Source organism: Myxine glutinosa, chromosome 1, assembly GCF_964187855.1.
Source record: "Myxine glutinosa chromosome 1, kmMyxGlut1.1, whole genome shotgun sequence".
NCBI lineage: Eukaryota > Metazoa > Chordata > Myxini > Myxiniformes > Myxinidae > Myxine > Myxine glutinosa.
In genome coordinates, this window is record NC_136261.1 from 46,318,384 (window position 1) to 46,331,789 (window position 13,406).

The 13,406-nt window shown below is 42.7% G+C and overlaps 1 protein-coding gene across 1 annotated transcript; it reads right to left on the reverse strand.

The window, feature by feature from the left end:
- Window positions 1-473: 473 nt before the first annotated feature.
- Window positions 474-13,001, reverse strand: LOC144888189 (uncharacterized). The gene is made up of 4 exons (XM_078771186.1): window positions 12,724-13,001; window positions 10,704-11,159; window positions 8,118-8,168; window positions 474-775 (listed from the first exon to the last, which is right to left on the reverse strand). Exons 1-4 carry the CDS (start codon window positions 12,785-12,787, stop codon window positions 615-617), a joined length of 732 nt encoding a protein of 243 aa, XP_078627312.1. The 5' UTR covers window positions 12,788-13,001; the 3' UTR covers window positions 474-614.
- Between the last annotated feature and the right edge of the window lie 405 nt (window positions 13,002-13,406).

The following is a 13,406-nucleotide window of genomic DNA, read 5'->3' on the forward strand; positions in this document are numbered from 1 at the left end:
TTCACACAGTGCAATACGTGCATGCTGCTCCACGGAGCGACCTTGCGGGCTTATCAACGAGGCGAGGCATAACACACATGTGTCTCAGCATACCTCAGATCAAGTTTGAAAACCAGCATCAACCATGCATAAATTTGCATATTCGATCATTTTTGACAAAGTTATGGCACTTTGAACTTTGGTCGGGGACATGTATTGCAGCGCAATACTCAGAATGCTTGGTGAGAATGTTTCATTCTGATTTCTTCATTCTGGTATCCTTCCCCTGTGCCATTTTCTTTTATTAAATACACTTTGTCCTGGGGTGGATGCCACTTGTTCTGGCTGCTTCGTTTGGCAGTTTAGCGTAGTCGTAATGGAGTTGGTGTGTGGGTGAAACCGTGGAGAGTGAAGGGTGTTGTGAATGCATGGTGAATGATCAGTAATTGATGTTGTAAAACAAATGATCTTTTCACCATTTTATTTCATTGTAGTTTATCTTTTCACCATTTTATTTCATTGTAGTTTATCTTTTCACCATTTTATTTCATTGTAGTTTATCTTTTCACCATTTTATTTCATTGTAGTTTATCTTTTCACCATTTTATTTCATTGTAGTTTATCTTTTCACAATTTTATTCCATGCTGAATCCTCCAGTTTCACTCTCAGCTTTCTGTGTTCTTCCATTTCTCCGCAGCTTTACCAGCATCCAGATGATGAATCCCAGGAGAGCTCCACAACCCAGCAGCATTATTATGAATGAGATAAAGAGATGCAAAAAGCACTTGCCGAGACCTTAAGAACAAATACCGAGAAGAAACAAAGCAAATTAAGTATTTTCATTAATTACTCATTTTCTTATCAATCACATGTTGTTGTTAATATTGATATTGATCTGCCAGTCCAGGCTTTCTAACAAAATGGATTAAATCCCAACCAATAGCTCTCTCACTGCAGATCAAATGCACTTTGTCCTTCGGAGGGAACATTTAATGGATTATTGTCAAAATATTTGTTTCATTTCAGGCAATAAATTATTCAAGGCTTGGATTAATCTTACTATAATTCACCAAATGTCCGTCTGTCTGTCCGTTCCCAGATACCGCAAAAACAGCTGAACCAATTGCAACGATATTTTGGGTGGGTAATCCTGGAACCCCCTGGAATAAAATAGGCTATATTAGTTTTCCAATTTTTCCAATTTTCCAGTTTTTCCAAACACGATGGAATAATATTTACCGATATGAACAGTGATGTGGCTTTTGTTGAAATTCTACAAATACTGTTTAGATTTTGATGAGAATTATGAACCTGCCGCGAATGTGGAAGTGGACAGATGACGGCAATGCGCGGGTTTGATAATATCCAAATACAACCGTCATTCAATCGTAATGTTAAATTGTTAAACGTTAATCGTGTTAATCGTTTTGTTAAAGTATCAATTAATGATTGGAATTGAGTGAATACAATTACGATTTTGAATTCGTAATTGTGTTCACCCAACCGTACGGAACTTCACATCAGGATTTAAATATTTGTTCATGTCACGAATGTTGTTAAATGTTAATTTTTTATATTAATGCTATTTAATTTGTGATTGGAGTTATGCTGTTTGGAATGAAAAAAAGAGATATAGAGTTCAAGTGAATAATGACGGAATGCCGTGATGGTTTCTACTTTCTAAACGTGAAATTCGTGGATCACCATATGCAGATTCGCCATTGACTGTGTATGGAACAAACGTACCTGTTTGTTTGCGAACGGGTATGTTTTTCATGGAAGTCGTTCACGAACTTGCTGTCCATGTCTGACGTGCGACTGAAGGTGCTACAGGAATGTGGAATTTATTGGTTTCATGCTTTAGCATTTGCCGTTTCTGCATTGTCTGTTTGCCTCTGGTCTCCCACCAGTGCGTAGCACGGGTACCTCACTAGTGCTTGTAATTGAGCTTACATATTGATAATGGTTTTGAAACAATGTCTTAAACAATGTATAATACAATTCAAATGCTGCTAAGCTCTTCAAAGGCATCTCGATACAGACATTTTCACCATGAAAACTTTCAGAGGAGAGCAGGATGAGTTAGATGCTCGTGAGATGACTTAACTTGCTGAAGGACAACTAGCAGACAGTTCAAGATCTGAGGTGTGGACGCTATGTCGATAGAGCAGATAGACCATGATGCAAACACTTGCTAGCTCCAGTGAAGGCCTGCAGATCAGGCACTTCAGCAATATGGAGGACCTGTGCACATCGATTGTGATGTTCTACTGAAGAAGAGTCACCAAATTCTGATCATGATCAATGCTCCACTCAATAAGACCCCCACTCCACTGCCCTATTATACTCCCAATGAGGCCTACCATCCCATCCTTGAAATGTTTGGTCACGATCAATAAAATGGTTAATTTGATTACACTACCCCCTATTCCAACCCACCCTTAAATCTCAAATTATATTACAACCAAATAACTTCATTTTTTCCCCCATCTATAACCCCCCTCGGGGCCCACACTATCCCTTCCAAGTTTTGTGGTGTTCACTCAATTATTTATTTTACACACACACACACATAAACACACACACACACAGAGACACACACACAGAGACACACACACACACACAGACACACATATACACACACACACTCACACACACATACACACACACACACACACACACACACACACACACACACACAAACACACACACACGCTGACGAGACAAACACTTAACACAGCCACTGAGCTTGGGGGATGTGCCGTCACTACCGTCACTTCCCGAGACACTCTGGGTACCAGTGACGTCATAACAATGGCGCCTGTTCTCTGTGGGAAATTTCCTCAAGAGGAATTTCCTCCTCTCCATGGATGCCAACCGATGGGGATTGTCCGTGCTCTGTCTTTTTCAAGCAAGGAAGCAGCAAGTACCATTTTTAAAGTCTTTGGTATAACTTGAACCAGTCCAAACTGGATGGGTGTTTCTCAGGAGACTCCTGTTTTGAGTTACAGAGAACCCTTTTTTTTTACCATAAATCCCCTATGATGCAAGCCAGGTTTGGTAGCACTGCGTGCCACAGGGATATTTATCTACGTGTTAGAGATAAATATCCCTGACATAGATATTTATCTACCCCCTCCCCAAAATTCCACCCCTGCATAAAATTACCTCTCTATTTACCGTGCGCTCGCAAAGCGAAAGCAAGGTTAAGCATTCGGGTACATACGTGCATGTCTGCATTTTAAAAATTCATTTTCACGTCAACCGTTGGTCCGATTGACATGAAATTTTCACGATAGGAGGGCCTCCTCCTGTAGAATATTGTAGTGAATATTATGACGTCACAGGTCATGTGGTACTGGCGCCATCTTGGAAAAACCAAAAATATTTGCACCTCTATATCTCAAAAACTGCTGCACAGAAATAATTGAGACAGGTCTCATTGGAAAGAACTCTCCAGGCGGAATAAAATATGTGAATGGTGATGTCATAGGTGCCGCCGTTATGACGTCATAATTCGACAAATAAACAACTTTATCCGATCAGGATGAAATTTCTTGAGCATCTTCTCGGTATAAATTGATGCGGAAATAAAATTATAATGACGTCGTAGGTCACGTGGTTCGGCCGCCATATTGTTTTGAGTGAAGAGCCTTAAAAACCACTACAATCCAATTTTCTCCAAATCGACTGAACAGATGGAGGCCAAACTTTGCAGGCAGGATCGCATACTCATGACGAACAAAAAGGCCAGAGAGCATGACATCATGCGTCACATGGTTTCGGAGTTATGACGTTTTTAAGCATAAACTTTTAAAACCTAGTTCCTCCCTCATTTTTGATCCTATCGAGGGGAAACTTCACAGATGTGTTCAGCATATCATTCCACTAAAATGTTCTTTTGGAATTTGCGATAGGTGACGTTGTTTGGCAGATATAAATAATTAAACGAAAATATTAAAAAAATTATAACTATTGAACCACTTCATTGATTGACGTGAAACTTTATATCATAGTGGAGGCAATGAAGTTTAACAAGTTTGCGAAATTTCAAGATGATTGGATGTATGGTCTGGAAGCTGGAAGTTGCTATTTTGTGAAGAAGAAGAGTCTTCTAGAGTGGGCATGGAATTAATTATCACACTGCACATGACACGCAGGCAAAGTATGGAGCGACCTCACAGGGTCATTTTGACCGGAAATAAAATTCTGATTTCAGATTTGTCAATCGCTGAGGTATATTAACACATGACCAAAACAGATTTGGTGAAATTCCGACGATTTTTGACAAAAATATAACATTTGTGTCTGCATTTCAGTAAAGTAAAGTGTGTGATGTGTCAGCATTTTAAAAAATTGAAACGTGGCTCATTGTAAATAACTCCATATGGGGAATAGGTGTTGTTAACGATGATGTAATTGGTGCCATAATTATGACGTCATAATTCGACAGGGACAATGCTGAGTCTGATCAGTTTGAAATTTATTGAGCATGATCTATGCAACAATTATTTAGAGAATATAAATTGATGATGTCATCGCTCACGTGGTCTGGCAGCCATATTGAATCAAAAAAAAAAAGAAACCTTCAAAAATAGAAGAGTTGGCTCACACCAAATTGACTGCACAGGGTAAGTATTCTATGAATACCATCTAGTTTACTATCTTTTCAACCCCATTATGCATGCTAAATTTGATTGTGATGACTTAAGCGTTACAAATATTTACTCCCTCCACCCCCACTCCCACCCTGCCTATAAAAGGCTGGAGTTTCTCAATATAGTGTGTTGGACCTTGTCTTGTTCCTCGTTCAAATGCACTCTCCAATGCACTGGAAAACCCTATCTTCCCTTTTTCAGATGACTTCCTATCGTGCCGTATAATACTCTCTATAATACCCTCTCCCAATGCGAGTGGACTACAGCTGCCTCACTCTCTTCTGATCTGACATTGAAATTGAGTGAAATGTCCTTCTATCCTGGAAATGTTGCTGTCTCACCCTGTTGCTCTGTAAGGATTGCGAAACTAACCGAACTGCCTATTTCCATGGGCCGGCATTAGAAGATGTTTAGTCTCTTGAAGATTTGTGCCTCACCATCAGCGATGACCTATGGGCCAACTACATAGTAAAGATGGCCTAAAAAGCGAGCAGCAAACTGGTCATCCTCCATCGATCCACGTCTTTCCTTGGAAAATGAGAGCTATCACCGTTTACAAGGCCTTTGACAGTCTTCATGTAACAAAGGAGTTGAGGTGTTTCAGTGTTTCCTCCATTTTCTCTCTCTTTTCCTGTCCTGTTGTGCCAATTGTTGCCCCGCGAACACGCTGTCATTTTAACCTTGCTTTTGCATCAGCTTTTCTCTCTTCTGTACACAAAAACGAACCTTTATTTCCCCACCAATAATGTTTTTTGAGCAATGCACCAATGCAATGATCAGGTACATACGTCACTTGTCATACCCAAAATGGAGGTATGATCCAGCTGTACTCATCCTTTTTACAGTGATTAATTGCATCGGGATAATTTTTCAGGAGAGCGAGAAAACAACATCTGTCCAACCTCAAGATTGAACATTCAAAGCAATCTCCCTCCTCCAAAATCTGGTGGAAGGTTGTTAAGTCTGTCTGTGGAGTTGTTAGGGTTAGGGTTAGGTTAGGGAGTAGAAGCAAGCAGTTGAATACAAGCAAGGAGTTGAATACAAACAAGCAGTTGCATACAATTAAGCAGTTGAACACAAACAAGCAGTTACATACAAGCAAGTAAGCGGATGCATACAAACATTTACGTGGATGCATACAAGCAAGCAGTTGCATACAAGCAAGCAGTTGCATACAAGCAAGCAGTTGAATACAAACAAGCAGTTGCATACAAGCAAGCAGTTGAATACAAACAAGCAGTTGCATACAAGCAAGCAGTTGCATACAAGCAAGCAGTTGCATACAAGCAAGCAGTTGCATACAAACAAGTAAGCGGATGCATACAAGCAAGCAGTTGCATACAAGCAAGTAGTTGCATACAAGCAAGCAGTTGCATGCAAACAAGCAGTTGCATACAAGCAAGCAGTTGCATACAAACAAGCAGTTGCATACAAGCAAGCAGTTGCATACAAGCAAGCAGTTGCATACAAGCAAGCAGTTGAATACAAACCAGCAGTTGCATACATGCAAGCAGTTGCATACAAGCAAGCAGTTGCATGCAAGCAAGCAGTTGCATACAAACACAAGCAAGCAGTTGCATACAAGCAAGCAGTTGCATACAAACAAGCAGTTGCATACAAGCAAGCAGTTGCACACAAACAAGTAAGTGGATGCATACAAGCAAGCGGTTGCATACAACAAGCAAGCAGTTGAATACAAGCAAGCGGTTGCACACAACAAATAAGTGGTTGCATAAAACAAGCAAGCGGTTGCATACAAGCAAGTGGTTGCATACAACAAGCAAGTGGTTGCATCCAAACAAGCGGTTGCATACAACAAATAAGCGGTTGCATAAAACAAGCAAGCGGTTGCATACAAGCATGTGGTTGCATACAACAAGTAAGCGGTTGCATACAAGCAAGTGGTTGCATACAACAAATAAGCGGTTGCATACAACAAGCAAGCGGTTGCATACAAGCAAGTGGTTGCATACAACAAATAAGCGGTTGCATACAAGCAAGCAGTTGCATACAAGCAAGCAGTTGCATATAAACAAGTAAGCGGATGCATACAAGCAAGCGGTTGCATACAACAAGCAAGCAGTTGAATACAAGCAAGCGGTTGCATACAACAAGAAACTGGTTGCATAAAACAAGCAAGCGGTTGCATATAAGCAAGTGGTTGCATACAACAAGCAAGCGGTTGCATACAAGCAAGCGGTTGCATATAACAAATAAGCGGTTGCATAAAACAAGCAAGCGGTTGCAGACAAGCAGGTAGTTGCATTCAACAAGCAAGCAGTTGCAGACAAGCAAGTGGTTGCATACAAAAATAAGTGGTTGCATACAAGCAAGTGGTTGCATACAACAAATAAGCGATTGCATAAAACAAGCAAGTGGTTGCATACAAGCAAGTGGTTGCATAAAACAAGCAAGCGGTTGCATACAAGCAAGTGGTTGCATACAACAAATAAGCGGTTGCATAAAGCAAGCAAGCGGTTGCATACAACAAGCAAGTGGTTGCATAAAACAAGCAAGCGGTTGCATACAAGCAAGTGGTTGCATAGAACAAGCAAGCGGTTGCATACAACAAATAAGCGGTTGCATAGAACAAGCAAGCGGTTGCATACAAGCAAGTGGTTGCATAGAACAAGCAAGCGGTTGCACACAACAAGTAAGCGGTTGCACACAACAAGTAAGCGGTTGCACACAACAAGTAAGCGGTTGCACACAACAAGTAAGCGGTTGCACACAACAAGTAAGCGGTTGCACACAACAAGTAAGCGGTTGCACACAACAAGCAAGCGGTTGCACACAACAAGCAAGCGGTTGCACACAACAAGCAAGCGGTTGCACACAACAAGTAAGCGGTTGCACACAACAAGTAAGCGGTTGCACACAACAAGTAAGCGGTTGCACACAACAAGTAAGCGGTTGCACACAACAAGTAAGTGGTTGCACACAACAAGCAAACGGTTGCACACAACAAGTAAGCGGTTGCACACAACAAGTAAGCGGTTGCACACAACAAGTAAGTGGTTGCACACAACAAGTAAGCGGTTGCACACAACAAGTAAGCGGTTGCACACAACAAGTAAGCGGTTGCACACAACAAGTAAGCGGTTGCACACAACAAGCAAGCGGTTGCACACAACAAGTAAGCGGTTGCACACAACAAGTAAGCGGTTGCACACAACAAGTTAGCGGTTGCACACAACAAGTAAGCGGTTGCACACAACAAGTAAGCGGTTGCACACAACAAGTAAGCGGTTGCACACAACAAGTAAGCGGTTGCACACAACAAGTAAGCGGTTGCACACAACAAGCAAGCGGTTGCACACAACAAGCAAGCGGTTGCACACAACAAGCAAGCGGTTGCACACAACAAGTAAGCGGTTGCACACAACAAGTAAGCGGTTGCACACAACAAGCAAACGGTTGCACACAACAAGTAAGCGGTTGCATGGGCTGAGATACAAATTAATGCAGTGGTTGCTTACTCTCAGATGAACTTGGTTTGCTGCTTGTAGGAGTTGGCATGGAGGAAACATCTGTAGGAAACATTTTCCAACCAATAAATACAATGGAGGTTCGGATAACCACAGTAACAACGAAAAGGGCACTCGGTCGAGCGCATACCTCCACCAGGTGGAACAGTTTACATCTTGTATCCCACTGATAGGCCGAATCTGGATTCGGACCTGAACCAAAATCTAATCGGCTTGTTATTGTCACCTGACCAACTCATCCACCAAGTTTATTCATAACTCGTCCTTAACTTTTTAAAATATCATGTTATTTATCACTTTTCGCCCGATCTCCCAATGGTGAAGAATCACTTCAGAAATTAAATAATTCTCGTATCCGAATCCATATTCAGATCTTCACCACAATCGAATCGATTCGGTCTTGTCACACACACAACCTCTCCACCAAGTTTCATCCGAATACATCCTCAACTTTTTGAGATATTGTGCTACATGTCGGTTTTAGCCGCATCTCTCAATGGTGAAGAATCATTTTTATAAATTATCGTAGCCGGATCCGGAACCTCACCAAAATCTAATCATTTCGTCTTTACCACATACACAACATATCTGCGAAATTTCCTCTGAATCCGTCCACAACTTTTTGAGATATCTTGCTCACAGACAGACAGACAGGGTGAAAACATAACCTGCATCCACCTTCGGTGCGGAGGTGACAATTGTGAATGTTCGAGTAATGTGGGCAAGATGTCACCTCCTGCATGTATATAACCTCGTCCGTCATTTCGTTCAGTTTACCCTGTCACTTATCCTCCTTATCTTCCTTATCCTCCTCCTTATCCTTATCCTCCTCCTTATCCTTCTTAAAGCCTCCTTATCCTCCTCATCCTCCTTATCTTCCTTATCCTCCTTATCCTCCTCCTTATCCTCCTCATCCTCCTTATCTTCCTTATCCTCCTTATCCTCCTTATCCTCCTTATCTTCCTTATCCTCCTTATCCTCCTCCTTATCCTCCTCATCCTCCTTATCTTCCTTATCCTCCTTATCCTCCTTATCCTCCTTATCTTCCTTATCTTCCTTATCCTCCTTATCCTCCTTATCCTCCTTATCCTCCTTATCTTCCTTATCCTCCTTATCCTCCTTGTCCTCCTTATATTCCTTATCCTCCTTATCTTCCTTGTCCTCTTTATCTTCCTTATCCTAGTTATCCTCCTTATCCTCCTCATCCTCCTCATCTTCCTTATCCTCCTTATCCTCCTCCTTATCCTCCTCCTTATCCTCCTCCTTATCCACCTCCCTATCCTCCTCCTTATCCTCCTTATCCTCCTCATCCTCCTTATCTTCCTTGTCTTCCTTATCCTCCTTATCCTCCTTATCCTCCTTATCCTCCTCATCCTCCTTGTCTTCCTTATCTTCCTTATCTTCCTTATCCTCCTTATCTTCCTTATCCTCCTCATCCTCCTCATCTTCCTTATCCTCCTTATCCTCCTCCTTATCCTCCTCCTTATCCTCCTCCTTATCCACCTCCTTATCCTCCTCCTTATCCTCCTCCTTATCCTCCTCCTTATCCTCCTCCTTATCCACCTCCTTATCCTCCTCCTTATCCTCCTTATCCTCCTCATCCTCCTTGTCTTCCTTATCTTCCTTATCTTCCTTATCCTCCTTATCCTCCTGATCTTCCTTATCCTCCTTATCCTCCTCATCCTCTTTATCTTCCTTATCCTCCTCCTTGTCCTCCTCCTTATCCTTCTCCTTATCCTCCTTATCCTCCTCATCCTCCTTGTCTTCCTTATCTTCCTTATCTTCCTTATCCTCCTTATCCTCCTGATCTTCCTTATCCTCCTTATCCTCCTCATCCTCTTTATCTTCCTTATCCTCCTCCTTGTCCTCCTCCTTATCCTTCTCCTTATCCTCCTTATCCTCCTTATCCTCCTCATCCTCCTTATCTTCCTTATCTTCCTTATCTTCTATTGTCTTCCTTATCCTCCCTATCTTCCTTATCCTCCCTATCTTCCTTATCCTCCTTATCCTCCTTATCCTCCCTATCTTCCTTATCCTCCTTATCCTCCTCATCGTCCTTATCCTCCTTATCCTCCTCCTTATCCTCCTTATCCTCCTTACCTTCCTTATCCTCCTTATCCTCCTCATCACACTACCATCTTTACACCTTCACAAACTTCCCTCAATCCCCTCATCCACACACTTCTCTCACTACCTTTTCTACCATTTCAGCTACTTCCCTCGTGTCGTTCGCCCAATCACCTCCATCCCTTTACAGACTTCACACTCCACACTTCCTCCTTTACCAATTTCATCTCATCCCCCATACATTTTCACCAACTTCCTCCCTCATGCACTTCTCCCTCTATCTATTTGTCCACTCCTCTGTCTACCTGTTCACTCATTCCCACAAATTCATTCACTCATCCATCACATCACTCGTCTTCTTCAAATTTAAATCGATTTCATCACATCTTGTTCACAGTTATCAAGTTAGAACTGAAATCACCTGTTTAATCAAACCAGGTACTGTTTGTTACCTTCATCGTTGTTTTTACTGAACGAATCCACATCCCAGGTTAACCCCACATAACTTACCAACCACCTCCAGCCTGGTTCCACCACCACAATCTCCATATGGTCCATAACGTGCTCTGATCATGATAACACAGAAATAATCTCCAGAGTCGTGCACGTTGAGCTGGAAAATCTCCAGAGTGAATCTTCTTCTTCTCAGGGTCGAATGTTCTTGTATTTCATGAACAGTTTGATTCGCACGGTTAATGTATTCCTCTGATGCAGATTTTCCAGAGAAAACTGCTTTTCCTGTGAAGCTGTTGGGACAGTGTTTGTACCAGTACACGATGGGATTATCTGTAATGTACACGATGTGTTTATATGTGTAAATGCTCTTCATGGAGACGTCACAGTGGAGCTCGGCCCGTCCGTTCACATTGGCAGTGGTTGTGGTTATTGGTTGGGACACAGAGAGATTGGCAGATGATGGTGGTGGCGACATCGCCATGCAACCACATTGGTCATGATCCACGGTCTCTGGGGTTGGTGTGGGGCGGGAATGAAGTTAAAATATTATTATATATTTATTCTTCATTAAATTCATTATTTCTATGCGCAATTTAATAAATGTGATGTCATTAACACAACCTTGATGATAAATTATACTTTTTGTGCTGTTAATGTTCAAGTCGAGGATATTTTGTGTTTTAAATGTATTGTGAAATTGTTCAGAAAGACAATCGTGTGTTCCTGAAAAGGGGGTAAATAAAATTATTTACCAACCAATTGGAGGCAGGGAGCGGGGAGGTAGCAGGGGAAGGGGTAAGGGGTGATGAGGGTGGTGGGGCAGGGAGTGTGAGGGGAGGGTGATGAACGTGGTGGGGACAGGGGGTGTGGGAGGGTGATGAACGTGGTGGGGACAGGGGGTGAGGGAGGGTGATGAACGTGGTGGGGACAGGGGGTGTGGGAGGGTGATGAACGTGGTGGGGACAGGGGGTGTGGGAGTGTGATGAACGTGGTGGGGACAGGGGGTGTGGGAGTGTGATGAACGTGGTGGGGACAGGGGGTGTGGGAGGGTGATGAACGTGGTGGGGGCAGGGGGTGTGGGAGGGTGATGAACGTGGTGGGGGCAGGGAGTGTGAGGGGAGGGTGATGAACGTGGTGGGGACAGAGGGTGTGGGAGGGTGATGAACGTGGTGGGGACAGGGGGTGTGGGAGGGTGATGAACGTGGTGGGGACAGGGGGTGTGGGAGGGTGATGAACGGTGAAGGGGACAGGGGGTGGGGGAGGGAGATGAACGTGGTGGGGGCAGGGGGTGTGGGAGGGTGATGAACGTGGTGGGGGCAGGGAGTGTGAGGGGAGGGTGATGAACGTGGTGGGGACAGAGGTGGGGGCAGAGATTGAGGCAGGGTGAAGAAAGTGGGGGGGGGGGGGGGGGGTTGTGATGAGTCGGAGCTCCTTTGAATGACCAGACGAATGAATCAGTTCACTATAGACTAATTAATGCAGGATCTCTCATATTTTAAATGTAAGGACATTACGGAGGCTTGTGGAGAGGTTCAAACTTGGTTATCACAGTCCATTCAATGTACATGAAAATAACGATAACTAAAAGTCATTTTTCCTTTGTTGAAGCTCCATCTCTCTTTTGTGCTGACAAAGGATAAACATCAGCTCTCCTTGCTTCCCAAGGTGGTGGCATATAGTTCAATGCAGGTGGTGCTGGTTCCATCAATTGTTCTACCTGTCCACCATGGCATTCATGACCAAGACAAGTTCTTTGTTGTACTTTTCATTCTACTTTGAGCAAATAAAAAATTTACCAAACAATTTCTGGTCATCCCAATTTGTTTATTTTTCATTGTACAAGACTATAAGTTATGAGTCTGGTCTCACATAGAAGAAAAAATAATTAAATAAGGATGGTTGTTGGGTTAAAAATGAAATAATTTAATGAAACTTTCATGGAAAAAAGTCAAAAATGTTTCTTTAATTTCCTCAATGTCTGTTGCAATAACAACTTAGGATATGGAATTATGAATTACCTTGAGTAGTAATATCTGAGTTGAAGGTAATGGGCCCTTAATACGATGGTTCTTACCTGTAGGTCGGAAAGTAAAAACGAGCACGAGAAGCAGGTAGATGTCTCCAGCGAAGGAATTCATGACTGTTTCATCCACAACTGTCACTCGGAATGAAACTCTCACTCTGGGAAAGTGAAATACTGCACAGGGAAGTATCGAAGAGTTTTGTTGGAATGAAGATAGAATGAAGGACTAATGAATGGTTCAATGAATGATTGAATGAGAGATTGAATGATGTGGTCGACACAGGTGTTCTTGGATGTTAGTCTGTGTGTGGACAGTGAGCTGAGTCACCACGATAGAGGAAGAGGAAAATGATATTTATCACAGGGAAACAGATGGACGATGACAAACAGTGAAGATTGGATGGTTTGAGGAAGTTTGATGGTTTTGTAAATAGTAAGATGGCGTGTGACGTGGCTTGCCTTGACATGTACAGTTTTTGTCTCCCACCCCTCTGACAAGGTCCAGGTCTTGGCTATAGAGATGAAAATTAGCTCTGTCCAACCCACCCATCATCTGTCCACGTAATTTTGTGCACACTGTATTTGAAAAACCAATTTGTATCAGGATGTCGGTAGACTTCCTATGTGGGCATGTCATGTGCACTCCATATTTATAATAAACTAGCAGAAGTACCCGGCGTTGCCAGGTGGGGGAGGGGAGGGGAACGGGGAGGAGGAGGGGAGGGGAGGGGAGG